Source organism: Brachyistius frenatus, unplaced genomic scaffold, assembly GCF_029030835.1.
Source record: "Brachyistius frenatus isolate BFR_SWC_R1_liver_20210118 unplaced genomic scaffold, ASM2903083v1 Contig_92, whole genome shotgun sequence".
Lineage (NCBI taxonomy): Eukaryota > Metazoa > Chordata > Actinopteri > Embiotocidae > Brachyistius > Brachyistius frenatus.
The window spans coordinates 765,001-780,000 of NW_027210691.1; the positions used below are offsets into that span (position 1 = coordinate 765,001).

Sequence of the window (15,000 nt, forward strand, 5' to 3'; positions counted from 1 at the left end):
TGGTGTACTTATTTCTGCTGTTCAGTGAAAACCACATAATATATCTGAAAAGTAGTGCCGTTGTAACACCACATACTGTACGCCTCGTAAAACTTCTCGGTTTATTACTAAATGCGCTGCCTGTTCCCGCCTTTGTGTATTGTGTATGTGACACTATTATACATTGATCTACCTCCATATAGCATACTTATACATGACACTGCTACACCGCGATACCTTTGTTAACAGTTAAGGAAATAAACAGTTTTCTTGTAGTCTTGTGATTAAAGTCAATGTGACTTTTTCATTACTTAACAAGATGGTGGGAATCTTTCGCTGACGTTAACGAAGGCTTTAAGTTTCCAAACAGCTTCTTTTTGTGCTTTGTGAGATGAAAATACTCATCGTAAAGAAAACCGGATTGTTAAACCAAAGTATTGGATGGACCTGATTATTGTTGGAGGAGAATATGAAAAGTGGGGGAGCACATTTCATCATGTCACAAACATAAAAGTTAAGTCTAGTTGATGATGAAATGTTTCGCTGGGTAAGTGGACGTGATAAAAATAAAACATTTGGGGGACATGAGGTTGGAAATTATAATCACTGAAGTGATACGAAGGCAGAACAAAGTGGTTTGAATGAACGGTATAAATGCACACACATGTTGTGAGTTCCTGATGCTGCATATATGTGTGTATGTGTGTGTGTGTGTGTGTGTGTGTGTGTGTGTGTGTGTGTGTGTGTGTGTGTGTGTGTGTGTGTGTGTGTGTGTGTGTGAGTGTGTGTGACCAACAGACACCAACTCAGTTCATTTGAATGGGAGAGGAAACAGGTGCATTGAGATTGCCTCTGTTTGTGTGGTGGATATTAAACCCACAATAAATGGCCTAAAGGCCGGCGGGTGCCACTGAGATTGCTTCTATGAGAAAAAAAATGAGTGCTTCTGTGTGTGTGTGTGTGTGTGTGTGTGTGTGTGTGTGTGTGTGTGTGTGTGTGTGTGTGTGTGTGTGTGTGATGAAATGTGTGTTTTTAGACAGGAGAGTATTATTACAGAGGAGGGACGTTATGATGAGTAGATAATAAAGAGGATTTATAGCGCGATGAATGTATGAGTGGAGGAAGAAATGGAGCATGCATGCAGCAAAAGAAGAGGAGAAATCAGAACTCCTAGATGTTGCATGAAAGAGGAAGAAAACAGGGCGGTGAGGACGAGAACAATAGAGTAAAAAAAAAGAAGTGAGAGTGGACTGAAGGGAGGAGAGAGCTGAAAAATAAAAGAATAAATAAGAGATAATACATGAAGGGATATTTGAAATGTAGAAAGAGACACTGGAGAGCAAACTGATCGATGACCTGATGTGGATTACATGGCATTTGAAAGCCTCTGCAGTCACAACAGAACTACTTCAATTTCTGCTGAACAGGAAACATTTTTTTTTTTTTTTTAAATAAGCAGAAGTCTGAGGTGCTGAGGAAGAGGTCTAAAAAAAAGTGTGACTACGTTTTTTTCTCAAGAAGCAACAAAGGCAATGCTTTACACTTCTTATTTATATCTGGATTGCACTGTGATGTCAACCTCACTGCATCCCGGACAGGCCCCCAAATATTGCTCTGTTTGAGGGCTTATATCTAATTAATGCTGGAATTATTTTCAAAGGGACCACCACAACACTGAATGACTCTTGCTCTTTGAATGGGAGTCTATTGCATCCCAAAGTTTATTTATTTATTTTTTAGCCAGCGCCTAGTGGCCCTCAGTGGTATTGCACTTAAAGACATTTCTGCATTGGCTTCACTTTTCAGACCTGGAGACTACAAACATTTTTATACACAGTCAATGTGTGTCGGACTATCAATGCTGCAGCTGTGTACAACTTTCAACCTGTTGGATGAACTTTGAACTGCAGCCAGTTGCGTAGGTTATATTTGCACCTGGCTGAGATCGGCTTGCAATGTGAGTCTGTTCTCGTGCAGTCATCTTCTGACTGCAGTGAGCTCTACATTAATTTACACCTGCATCAACATGTGACATCTTCATCCAGATCAAACGTCTGCATGTTAATGCCGCAGGGAAACTGGGTCAGAGACATCCAACTTTAACATCAATGTTAATAAGCAGCGAACTCCAAATGCTGACAAATATGTGATGCAGGTCTAGAGAAGATAATCTGTCATGTTTTTCTCGTTTAACATTTTCCGAGAGATAAGAATAAAAATGTGTATGTGTCAGGTCACACTGGCCACGTTGAACTGTGTAGCTCAAAAGTGAACGGAGATGCTCACGCCGACAGCGATGGCGTCACGCTCCATCCGCCGAACTACACGGGACCAATATTTAAATTCACAGAGATAAAAGGAAAAAGAAACAGCTCAAATCGTGTGAAGGGGAGAAAATCCTCCGGAGCTTTGAAAGATTTATCAAGATGGGGTATACATCTCAATTTTGGGAGTGAAATCGGTCCCAGAAATATCACAAGATAAAGAGAAAAGCTATCGTGAAGGAAGCCAGAAAAACAAAATGACCTTGAACTTGAACAAAATGAAAGGAGTGAAGAAGCAAGAGGAAGCATCGAAACAAAACAACTCATTAGACTCAAAGAAATGACTACAAGGAGGGAGGCAGGGTGTCTGTGTTGGGAGCGAGAGGAAACAGGAAGTGACGGAGAGAATGTGTTTGCATCAGGAGAAGTGAGACATGCAGGAGTAAAGAAATAAATATGGTTTGTTTTCAAAATAAAAGTTACGCAGAGACACATTTAGAATTTCTCTCGAGAAGAAAAGTAAAGATGAAATCAACATCAGCGGAGGTTACAGTGTGACTCATGCACATAATGTGTAGTTAATAAAGTATTGATATTGTGATCATCCGATACATGAAGAGACCGATAATCTTTCTAATGCTGGGTAGGGCTGCGTATCGCTAACATATTTTTAACACTGAAACCAGGACTTCGATGCCGATGCCTGAATAATACTTTTGCTGATACCTCCATCATCATCATCAATCTTCAGTTTTTATGCAGTTTAAAAGGAAATATTTTTTTTTCCCTGCAGCTACACCTAACACACAGTCCCTAAACGCCTCGCATGCTAAACTAAATGCTACTCTGGCTGTTCTGACCCACAATCCTTTGCAGCGGGAGATACCTCACAAGAGCCGCCAAGTGAAGTTGGTGGCTCTGATGCTCCGCCCACAAAAGGAGGAAGGAGAAGAAGTGGCAATTAAATGAAGCGTACTTGTTCCAAATCACATCCTTTTTATTTATATTTCAGATTCGGATTGCGACAGTAGCTGCAGTTCGTACTAAGTAAAAATAAATAATGTGTGATCCAGTACGCAGCTAGTTTCTAAGAAAATTAGGCTGAAATACATAAAACTGATATCTCTGACATAAACCTTTCCACTGATACTTTATCTGTAAAAAAAAACAACCTGTTTGACCCTCAAGAGCATCGAAGACGTCGTTGCAAGAAACCTTTTCAAACAGGAAAGTACTTCGAGCACCGACAGCTGCTCCCACTTCACACGTCTATTAATTAAGGCTCAAAATTAATTGTCAGCGCTAACAGCTACGATTCCTGAGGACTGCGCTGTATATTAGATAAAAATAATTAAGAAGAGACGTGTGGTATCTTTGGTGGGATTAGTTCATAGATCGTCTTTCCCAACCGATCGCTCCGTATCAAATCATTTAAAATCAGGAAGCTTTGTGACCGACCCACTAACAGAACGCCTCGCAGCATCACGCGCTCTTATGCACGCACATGTTGTTGGTAGTTTTATGAGTGTCGTTATGACGCTCTGAAAGAAAGCAGAAACTTTAAACAAAGGCCGTTTTGTCCGGCATTGATTTTTTTTTTAAGTCGATACCGCCATTAGATCCGCTGCTGTGTTGACGTTACCTGCTGAACGTGTTTAGCGGAGAGGAAACAGGTGTGTGTGTGTGTGTGTGTGTGTGTGTGTGTGTGTGTGTGTGTGTGTGCTGCAGCCATGTGAGTGACTGTTCATTAAAGTGCATTTTTAATGGAGGAGTGTTTCGCTCGGAGCTCAGTCATGCAGGCTGAGTGAACTTTGTCCGCATGGTTTACCAAAGCCGGTCTTCTCCATCTCGTTCTCTCTCTCGGCGCCTCTGTGTCTGTTTCACATTTCAATTTCAAACAAACTTCAAATGAAACTCTCGTTCTCTCTGTGTCTCTCTCCTCCTCCGTCTGTCTCTGGCAGCACCAGATTTAACTGAATTCATCCCTCATTGCAGCAGCAGGTAAAAACAAAAAAAAAAACACGTGTGAGTTACAATCTACATGCTGAAAGCCCTGCTAGCTGTCCTGAGCCCAACACATAAACCTCGCAGGAGTTCAGACAACATGGCATGAAGGAAAAAGGATCGGAGAAGCCAGAGAGAGCAGCAACAGGAACCAGTTAGGTCTAATTCGGTGGTGATTTAATCCTGTTAAATGTCCTCTTTAATAAGAATTCGTATGAAATTAACAGTGTAATAAATACGATGTGTCTCATCCCACATACACAGCCTCTGTCCCAACTTGGCATCAAATTACGAGCCTATATTTTTCATGAAACAATAAAAAATGTTCAGTTTCAACATTTTATTTGCTGTCTTTGGTCTATTTCCAATTAAATATGGGTTAATGTGATTTACGAATTCATTGCGATCTCTTTTAATTAAATTTTTTTTACAGAGTCCCAACTTTTATTTGGAAATGAGGTTGTGTGTTTCAGAATGTGTAACAAGTGTGACTTGTTTGACACCATTATTGTTATCAACGATATATCGCTTGTTATGTCACAATATGATTCCAAGATAATGTTGAATACCAATATACTGATATTAATCCTTGGTCATCTCCCTGTACCTGCCTGCAGCTACTCACCAATGACAGGAGCTGCTCCTCGATGTCGAGTGGAGTTTGGCTCCAGGCACCAGCAACAAATAAAAAAAAGAAAAGGAGGGGAAGGGTGTGGAGTATTGTTTTGGGCTTCGAGAATAGTGGGTTGTGGGTTTAATGACAGTTTCCTGTGTGTTATTGAGAGATGGCGTCATCGTCATGGGTGGGGTTTAAGTCCACGACAGTCGTCCCTCGAAGAGAAGCTCCGCCCATCCCGTCCGTTGACGATGACGGTTGGGAGTTTTTATTCGCACCTCCGCCTGCAACGAGATGGAATTTGATTATTAGAAGAAGACGATAACAAAGAGAAGCGTTTGCCTCCTCCGCATTTCCTGCTCTCACCTTGCCCTGCAGAGGAGGAGGACGGCGGCAGAGCGAGAACGTTGGCTCCGCCTCCGCCTCCTCCTCCTCCTCCTCCTCCTCCTCCTCCGTTGGTCTGGGAGCAGACGTTGGCGTGGCGCGCTGCCGCTTTCTGCTTGTAGTGGTTGCTGTGCAGCTTGTACTTCATCAGCAGGATGAAGATGAAGACGAGGACGGAGGCCACGATGATGCCCCCGATGATGATGATCATTGTGCCGCCCAAGAACTGGAAGAAGAGACCGGAGACACGCAGACACTGAGTTCGGTGCGATATGTTCTGTTGAATGAATCTTTAAAGCTCAACAATTAATTGAGTTTAAAGTTCATTCTTCTGCAAAGCGTGTAATAGACACACAGAAGCTTGGTGGCGGACGTCATGGACGACGAGGACGAGGTTTGAATCTTATCACCAAACTCTAAATGTGTGTTTGTTTTCCTATTAAGTGCTGCATGTAATAGACATGCCCGTAGAGAAAAGAAAACTGTGCAATAGTGGCGCTCGGCGTTTTCTAGGCGTGAGAATAACACATTCTACTTCATTTTACTTGCATGTCTACAACACGCTTTGCCCAAATTAAGTTTTTGTGTCAAATTTTTGGGGAACAGAAAGAAGTTGCAGCGATCACAATCCTGTGAGCAGGGTGGGCGCGGAGCAACGATCGTGTTGTTGAGGGTGGAAAAAAACAACTGTGAGCGGGCGTGTTGTCGTGGTGGAGAACCCCGTTGCCATGGCGCCACATTTCAGGTGGTTTGCAGTGAATGTTTTCCTCTCAGACGCCTCAGAGGGTCACAGTAGAACTCGATCTCGACAGTCTGACAAGCAGCTACTTTTGCGAAAACACAGCTAAATGCAAGCTAACAACGCTAACATCCAGCTAAGTTAACGAACAGACATTAATGCTAACAACCCTCAGGCGTCTCAGAAGGTCCCAGTAGAACTCGTTGTTGACAGTCTGACTCTGGGGGACAAATTCACGGTTGCACAACTCCCGCCAACGTCAAAGAAAAAAACACCTGGTGTCTCCTGACCTGTAAATCAACATTTCACAAGCTGACGTTTTTCCTTTGAACGTGTCACAATTGGTCATAATGAGTCAGCAGATTGTTTGGTTACGTTGTAACTTTGGTTCTCTGAGTACATATGATATATGTAAGGGAGTTGGGGCGACGCCATGATGCCGGCCAGGTCCACTTCCCATGAATTGCCCCACTAAATCTTTTATCAATAGCAAAAAACATACACCATAATTTTTCAGAATTTTCAGATTGCACTGTAACTAATTCTTTTTTTGTTTGTTTTGTTTTTGCAGTTCCAGCAATTCCCCAATAATTTCCACGCAAGTTTCTGCAAAACAACTATTCATTCATGTTTTAAATGTACCGTGTAGTCTCGTCAGACAGATATCCAGACTGAACGCTGAACCTTTTTAATAAACCAACCTGGTCTCGTATCGAGTGACAGCGTCCGTACTCCGAGTCGGTAGCGAAGGACACGCAGCCCACCAGCTTGGTGCCGGTCAGGGCGGTGATGCCGTCGTCGTATACGGCCAGAACACACAGCTCGTAGTCCCGCGAAGACGCCAGGTCACTCAGCAGGAAGTATTTGTGGTTGGCGGGGATCATCCTGAACGAGAGGAAGACAGACAGAAAGATATCTTAAATAATGTTTTCAAACAACAGCTCGTCATAATTACGTTTTAAAGTGTCTAGCCACCCGGTTTAGCGGCAGCTTTTTCGATAGAGAAGACCAATACGAGGGACTTTGAGCTCCAACTTTATTTAGCGTCTTTCTGTTAGCACCCGGCTCACAGTACGGTCGCCCGGAGGACAAACTTATCCATTAGCCGCTGCCAGCTCCACTGGCTGATACAGAACTACATATTCATATTGTAACTATCACCTATTCTGTCCTCAGAGTAGGTGTCAGACCACACTTCGACAGATAGCGAACATACTGTTGTATAGAGAGTCAGACGAAGAAGTAAAGTTGAATGAACGTTTACTGTTTGTTTTCCTCTTCTCGTGCACAACAATCTTTTTTTTTTTAAACTGAAATAAGGACAAAATAAATCACTCAATCAGTATGTATGTCAAAATAAAATTACATATCTTTTCTGATGTACCACACAGAATAAAACACTGTGCTAAATTCCCTTCCCTTTCAACAAACAAGGCATGGCTTGATAATTAACATTTTTTCTGAGTCATCACAATGCTTTACCTTAATTTAGATGCTAAAAAATACTAGCTCCATAAAACGTCCCTCTTTATGTTAAAGTTCTATGTAAACATTCAATAAACGTACAATTCAGCACACATGATATTTTGGTACTCACAAGCATTGCTGCTCAAGACACTCAACTAAGAAAGGCAGAGGATCAGCTGCCCACATGTGACCCCTCACCTCTGCTGTGCGCTGGAATCATTGCTCTGGCCACGTCATGTGACCCTATTGGCCAATGAATGAAAAGACTTCTACTGCTAAACTAACTGCAATAACACATGCAACCACCAGGGGGATAAATTAAAATAATCTAAACATCAACCCAATAGACAGAACAATCACCGGTGTTATATTTTGCAAAGCAGAATATAACCAAGACAGAATAAAATTCATTACATTTATGAAAAGCAGAAAATAATTTAAATAAACTTTTTTTCTTTTCCCAAGCCAGTGGTTTGTTTTGCCTCCTTCAGCTCTGTGAGAAACGAGATTAAAGCCGAGTTGTTGGAGTGTTGCAGTTGTAGAGTGAGTATATCAGTCCTCTGTAGGGGGAGTTACCTTCCCACCATGTACACATACGGTCTTACGTCCTATTTCATGTACACTGGGAATGCAAAGGGAGGACACCTGCAAATTGAAGAGCATTTTGACAGAGCAAAAATCACATTTCATTCCGTGATATGTTTTAAAATGATGATTTAATTTTTTTTAAAAATTTTTTTTACTCTTTTAATTCCATTGATTTTAAATGAAATCATCTTGGATGGATTTAATCACGAGTTGAAGTGTTGATTTCTTTGCCTCTTGTAATTTCTAATTTCTTATATCCTATTCTGTCACTTTTGTCACTCTCTGTCTCAGTCCTTCTCCATCTGTTGGACATCTCTTGGTCCTCAGACACACATCTAAAGATATTTGTATTGATGTAACTGCTCTGCTGCTTGTGATGACTTCTTGCCCCGTTGTGCTGGACAGAATGAGGAGCTGAGATCTGACACAATGTTCTGGTAAAGAGAAGAGGAGGTTTCCAATAATACAAAAGACTGAAGTAGAAAATTGAAGTAGAGGCAATATACACACAGTGGAACGACAGATGGAGCACAAGGGACGAGGGATAGAGCACTTTCAATTGTCAACTTGAAAATCAAAGGGTACAAGGCAGAGTGAGATTAAAGACAGGGATGGGGGGTGGGGGTGGAGGCGAGGAAGATGGCGGTGAAAAGACGAGAGAAGACTATATAGGAAATGAGAAAACAAACAAAGAAGAAGACACTGAGGAGAAGTGATGAGACAAGGTGAGACAGAAACGAAAAAGATGGAGGAGAACGAGGAATAAAGAAATGTCACATAGGAGGATGAAGAAAAACAGAGGAAGATGTAACAACACCAGACAAAAGACAGAAACATAGAAAACAAGTTCATGCAAGTTCATATGAGAATATACAAACTTTACATGTTTCAGTTTTGGATCAGAAACTGAAAGTGATGCAGACGAAGCTTCAATGTTCTTCTCTGAATGAATAAATATTGTGTAAGGAATTTTTTCACTCTTCAGCCACAGTCATCTGACTGAGAACCTAAGGACACTATGCCCCGCCCAGCTCTACTGGAAATCTGAGTGCATCCCAGACAAGCCCCTAAAAACCGCTCTCCAGGAAGAAACCGAACCCCTAAGAATGGAATTGAATGAATTTTCTTCAAATGTGACACAATCGTTCACTTTTCCTCAAGGATGAACTGGTTAGAGTTTAGTGATCAAAGGTCAAAGTTCAAGGTCACAGGGTCTTCACGTCCCTCCCATCCCTGTGTCCTGTTCTCGTGAACACAATATGTCAAAAATGCAAAACTTGGCAAAAACATTCACTTGGTACCAACAATGGACTGATACAATTTTGGGGACCAAAGGTCAAAGGGTCACTGTGAGTTCACATCCATTTCCCACTATGAACGTGATATCTCAGAAACACCTTGAAGAAATCTCTACAAACGTAACACAAACACACACGTACATGAACTGTATGTACACGACAACTTGTTAGCGGAGTCACACAACTACCAGGTGGTGATTCTAGTTCTCATCGTCAATAAATCCCATCAAACAACCCAAACCATAATTAATATTTTCCACTAACAAGTACTGTGGGTTTCTCCAAATCATAGTGTGTCTTATTGCTCTGCACCACAGACTTCTACCGTCCAGAAACAAAAGGAAACACACTGTCAGCACACCGCCGTGATGCGTGACACGTTCCTTCATTACCACGAACACAGACGGTGTGATGAGACAACAAAATGTACCTTCATACTGCAGTTTGCTTAAGAGACACATTCTCCTCCGTCAGAGAGGAATACGCTGCGTATAATGAAGTCTGCATGTCAGCTTTTTCACTTCTCCTCATCACAGGAGGTGAGGTTTCACCTTTTAAACTTCTGGAATAAAGCTGCTGTGTGGACCTGCAGAGGCTGTACAGGCAGCAAAAAAATAAAAATTAAATAAAAGAAGAAAAAGAAGCAAGGAAGAATTTTAACAATGTGCCACCCTCGAAATGATTGAGAGCTTATTCTGATTCCTCGAACTAATTTGAGAACAGATCGTGAAGGAGGAAAGATGAGAGAAGAGCATGTAAAAAAAGAGCTGAGAAAAAAAAAGAAAGAAAAGAAGAACAAAGACAAAGTACTGTGGGCTGCAGAGAGAGAAGGAGATGTTATCGGTGGAATGATAATTGAGCAGAGAAACATGGAGGAGCTGTGAACTAGGCCACCCTCTGACACACCGAGATTACTGCAGTGGACGGACCAGCCCATTTGTTCTAGTACACAACACACACACACACACACACACACACACACACACACACACACACACACACACACACACACACACACACACACACACACACACACACACACACACACACACACACACACACACACACACACACACACACACACACACACATCTAAGGACATAAACACTCTGTTGAGATGAGTGTTTTCTAGCATAAGAAGGTGATTTTTCTTTTATCATAGCAGCTAATTGTAGTTTAATATTTAGTAAAGCAAAGTGTATTAACTATTTTGCAATTAAGGCATTTCATGTAGTTACGAATCCATCGAGCAGCTTTTCAGCCTCTTTTAAATTCATACATTTGTTTTGGTTTTACAGCCTCGGTGTTTCCAGCAATATTAATCAGCCATACTGTTCAACAGAGCTCCAACAATCAGCGCCTGCCCAGCTCCAAACAGCAAGGATTTAATGGTAAATACTGTCATGGTGGAACATCCAGCAGCTGAAAGCCCAGATAATTTTCTCAGATGATGACTGCAAACTTCCTGCAGGTGAACAGGAATAAAACTGAAGTTTTGGTGAAGCCAAATAAAATACCACTTTTTGTGGCCTAATATCTAATTGATGATGGAATTAATTTCAGATGAATCGCCAGAAAACTAATAAAAAGGAGCAACTGTAGCTAATGACATCATAATGAATTGTAGAAAACATTTATTGACTTTGTATTTCACGAGAGAAGTTGAATGGGAGTCTATGGAGCTGGAGGCTTTTTGGAGCCGATCTCTAGTGGCACTCGCTGGTATTGCAGCTTAAGACACTTCTGCATCGGCCTCACTTCTCACACAGTTGGTGGGTTTTAATGCATCACTGCGGTCCTCTAAAAAACTTGCATTGCAAAACCTGCAGAATTCCGTTGCAAAAAAAAAAAAAAAATCTCCTCCCCGATATTGAAAGTACTTTGCAGCCGGGCTCCAGAGAACGTCTCAGATATGCCCTCAGAATACAGTCCAAGCTGCTCCCTCAGGTCACGAGTGCCGATCTCCTCGGTGCCGGTGATCTTAGATCTGCTCCGAATTAATCACTTTAATGTATTCTCTCTTGAAAAGGAAGTTGAATTTAAACATATATTTTCATATTTCTAGCATATGTATTGAACAGTTTTACGTACGGTATGGTGCCGCATAAATACAAACCTGAGTTCATTTAAAATCCCACCACCCTTAAGCTCAGCAACACGTTTATTTCCTGCAGCTTGGACATCACCGCGGCACTCCATGTGAAGATGCAGAACATAAACAAACCTCCAAACCTAAAGCTAAAAGTGAGAAAAATTGTGACACTCCACTTCAAATGAATGATAATGTCCGTCTGCGTCTGGCTTGATGTGTGAATACGCACCTGCTTGCCAACTTTTAAAGGTTAATGCAGCTTTAAAAAAAACTAAGAGATTGTAAATCATGATAGAGTCAGTAATAAAAATGTACTGTACTGACAGAGAGGCACAAAGTGAGTGTTTATGTGCGGTTTCCTCCCCTGTTCTCGATGTGTGCGTGCTCTGGCAGATGTCCTGTGTGTGTGTGTGTGTGTGTGTGTGTGTGTGTGTGTGTGTGTGTGTGTGTGTGTGTGTGTGTGTGTGTGTGTGTGTGTGTGTGTGTGTTAGAGTCCTATATATTATTCAGGTGTCAGGTGGTGCAGGGCAGTTCCTATTTATCAACACTGGAGCAGAGGTGACGAGACAAAGAGTGGAATTATAAAGCCCACTCTGACCCTCTGGGCTGAGAGAGAGTGTGTGTTTGTTTGTGTGTTTGTTTGTGTGTTTGTGTTCTGGAGAGACACAGCAGGTCTATTATAGAAGTCTGGTCTATAAGTGCTGCTATGTTCTGGGTCAGACTAATTGTTGAGTGAACACCTGAGGCGCGCACACACACACACACACACACACACACACACACACACACACACACAGGAAGTATAAATGTACAGCTCATATTATTGCCCGCGGGTCTTGTTGTCGCTTGAGGTAAGTCGTGTTTCATCCCGAGGCTTCGGGCGGATACTGAACTGAACTGTACGCAGCATGCACCATCTGGGTTGGCAGTTGAATTCCCAAAGGGAGGAGGAGCCTCAACTCTAAACTAAGCCACAGAATATACTCCATCCATGAAGGGCATTTTAGGAAAACCTACAGCCTTCTTCGGTGGCTCGTCGAGGAAAGTATGAAACTTCTGGATGACACAGGAAACATGAAACCCTCCAAACGCCAAAAGTGTGTTCATTTTTTTTTTTTTTTTTTTACATGAAGACAGGATCTTCAGGGATCTTAAAACATTCACCGGAGGAAAGTTACTGATCTAATGCGTCTCGTTAGCCAAATACAGCCATCAAACCCTTTTATTCCAGAGACACTCTCCACACGACTGCATCGCTCAATAACGGAGCCCTAAAATGACTCGAAGCTTTCATCCATTTTCATACATACAGAATGTGAACAGGAAGTGTAATCGCGGTGATGGGTTGGATTTAGTGTCACGGCTCGTAAAAAAAATCCAGAGTGGCTCTATTTCATTTGGTTTGTGGCCCGCTGCATTATTCAGACCGCCGTCAGGAACAGGGAGGCAACACCTCAGGTCGTACTCCTCCATACGGCAGCGAACTTCACACCATTATGACCGCTGAATTATTCACAACCTGAAATGATAGACGCTGCCACGCTGACATATTTAAACTGCAATTATCTTGGATCTCTCCTGGTTTTCATTATGCAGGAATATAACTTGTTCTCTGCCCAAGGCGAGGGGAATATAAAATATAAAGCTTTTAGTATAAAGAATAACCTTGAATGGCTGTAAGCTCCAACGGCAGCTATTCATTTCTATTTGAGTCCACCGTACCTCAACCGACCATCAAATACAGTAAGAAGCTGGATTTATACAAGGACACGCTGTTTCCTTGTTAATCCTGCATGAGCCGGTGTACTGTAAACGCTTTGAGTGCGTTATGGTCTGTTTTCATTAATAAAACAAAGGATAATAACTTGCAGATATGCATTTCCTTAAAATTAGACAATAAGCAGCAGACATTCAGTAAAACCAGCGCGTCTCCGCTGACGTCTATTCTTCTTCTGGCACTTTTTAAAAAGTAGGTGAATAACACTTCTCTAGGGTCATTAAAGTCCTCAAAATCTGATGGAGTTTGGGTGAAAAGTCTGCAAAAAAAGGTTAGTTTAAACTAAATTTAAAGAATGGAGAGATGAGCTGGCAAAGATCGCTTCTTTTAAGCAGATCATTCACAAAGTTAATAATAATAAAAAATTCTTTAAGGAAAGTCTGGGGTCCATATTTAGAAACGACAAGTAGAAGTTTCATCCCTACTTCCTGTGCATCATATTATATTATCACCTTTGCTATGTGGTTGAACATGAATTGTAATGTTGCTGCGGGATCTAAGGTTAAAAATGGTCAAGAAGACTATGCTGTTGTTATCATTATTTTTTATTAATTTACGTTGCCTTTTTAAGTCGTTTTTTGTGTGTATTTTGTGCTGTTTTTTTTTTTAATGCTGTCGTTGGTTTGTGTTGGTATGTTGTTGGTAAATCAATTATATGAATTAACAAGTAATAATAATAATAATAAAAAAACAAAAGGTTTAATCGCAAAAAACCCCAAAAGAGAACCACATTGATTTACTCACAACAAAATTGTAGGGTAATTAATGTCACCTGGAAAACGACTACAATTTGTAGGAGATGACCTTTCAATCGATAGACCGAAAAAACTAATTTCCAAAGGGAGCCCTGATCTAATAGATACGTTCCAACAAAAGTAAAAAAAATAAAAGCAGCAGCACAAAGCAATCAAAGATAAAAGTGCAGCAGAGGGTCCACAAGCGCAATACAAGTCTGTTCAGCTGAAAGAGTTCATCCTGTAAACTGTCCGGTACTTTTCCCGCCAGATATAACCACAGAGGCATGATGAGAGCGCGGCAAGAAATGCTGTGTGAACACAGGTGTACAAAAAGCCTACGGGGGGAGGAGGGAGGCGGGGGGGCAACAAGCCGAGTGTGTAATTGACAGCAGAGAGTCAGAACTGCACAATTAGTAGTTAACCTGAGGGAACCAGCAGGCTGTCAGCGATGTGAGGAACACCGAGCCGGAGGAGGGAGACAGAAGGGCTCACCGATGATCCAATAATCCAGAAACACCAGGAGGAGGTGAAGCAGCGATCAAATCAGCGTTCACACAGCTATTATATTAGCTATGCCAACATCAAAAAAACATACCTTTGTCCTTTTTAAATCTATTTCTGCCAAATATTTCAGACTCCTGAAAAGTGTACGTATATATAAATAGACATGGACGGGTTCCCACCCTCACACCTCAGACACAAGGTCAGGGTGAAGATCTCTCGTTCATCGCCTCTCATCCTCCGAATATCAATAAGGAGAGAGAGACAGAATAAAAACAAAATAATAGCGATGAGAAACTGAGTGTAGGATGAGAAACATGGAGGAAGGAGAGGATATGTATATATATATATATATTTCCTATATATTTATGATTTAAGTTTATAAGTTTAAGTAAATAATGTGTTAAGTAATATTACATTACAGAGAAATATAAACTATACGGACCTTTAAAATGCAACTTTTCCATTCATATGTACGAAGCTAGCTAGCGAAGTTAAAGTATAAAGCTGCATGAAATAGAAAACTCAAGTAAAGTACAAATTTTATATAGTTT

At 41.4% G+C, this 15,000-nt stretch overlaps 1 protein-coding gene across 4 annotated transcripts in view; it reads right to left on the reverse strand.

Moving 5' to 3' along the window:
• The window catches only part of LOC138627878 (leucine-rich repeat and fibronectin type III domain-containing protein 1-like protein), a 248,102-nt gene that overhangs the window by 2,544 nt on the left and 230,558 nt on the right, over positions 1 to 15,000 (reverse strand). For all 4 annotated transcript variants that reach the window (XM_069710514.1, XM_069710515.1, XM_069710513.1 and 1 more), the window contains 3 exons: positions 6,688 to 6,871; positions 5,230 to 5,473; positions 4,873 to 5,147 (listed from right to left, as the gene is read on the reverse strand). In XM_069710514.1, coding sequence (XP_069566615.1) covers positions 5,023 to 5,147; positions 5,230 to 5,473; positions 6,688 to 6,871 — 553 coding nt within the window. In that variant the 3' untranslated portion in view covers positions 4,873 to 5,022. The remainder of the gene's footprint in view (positions 1 to 4,872; positions 5,148 to 5,229; positions 5,474 to 6,687; positions 6,872 to 15,000) is intronic.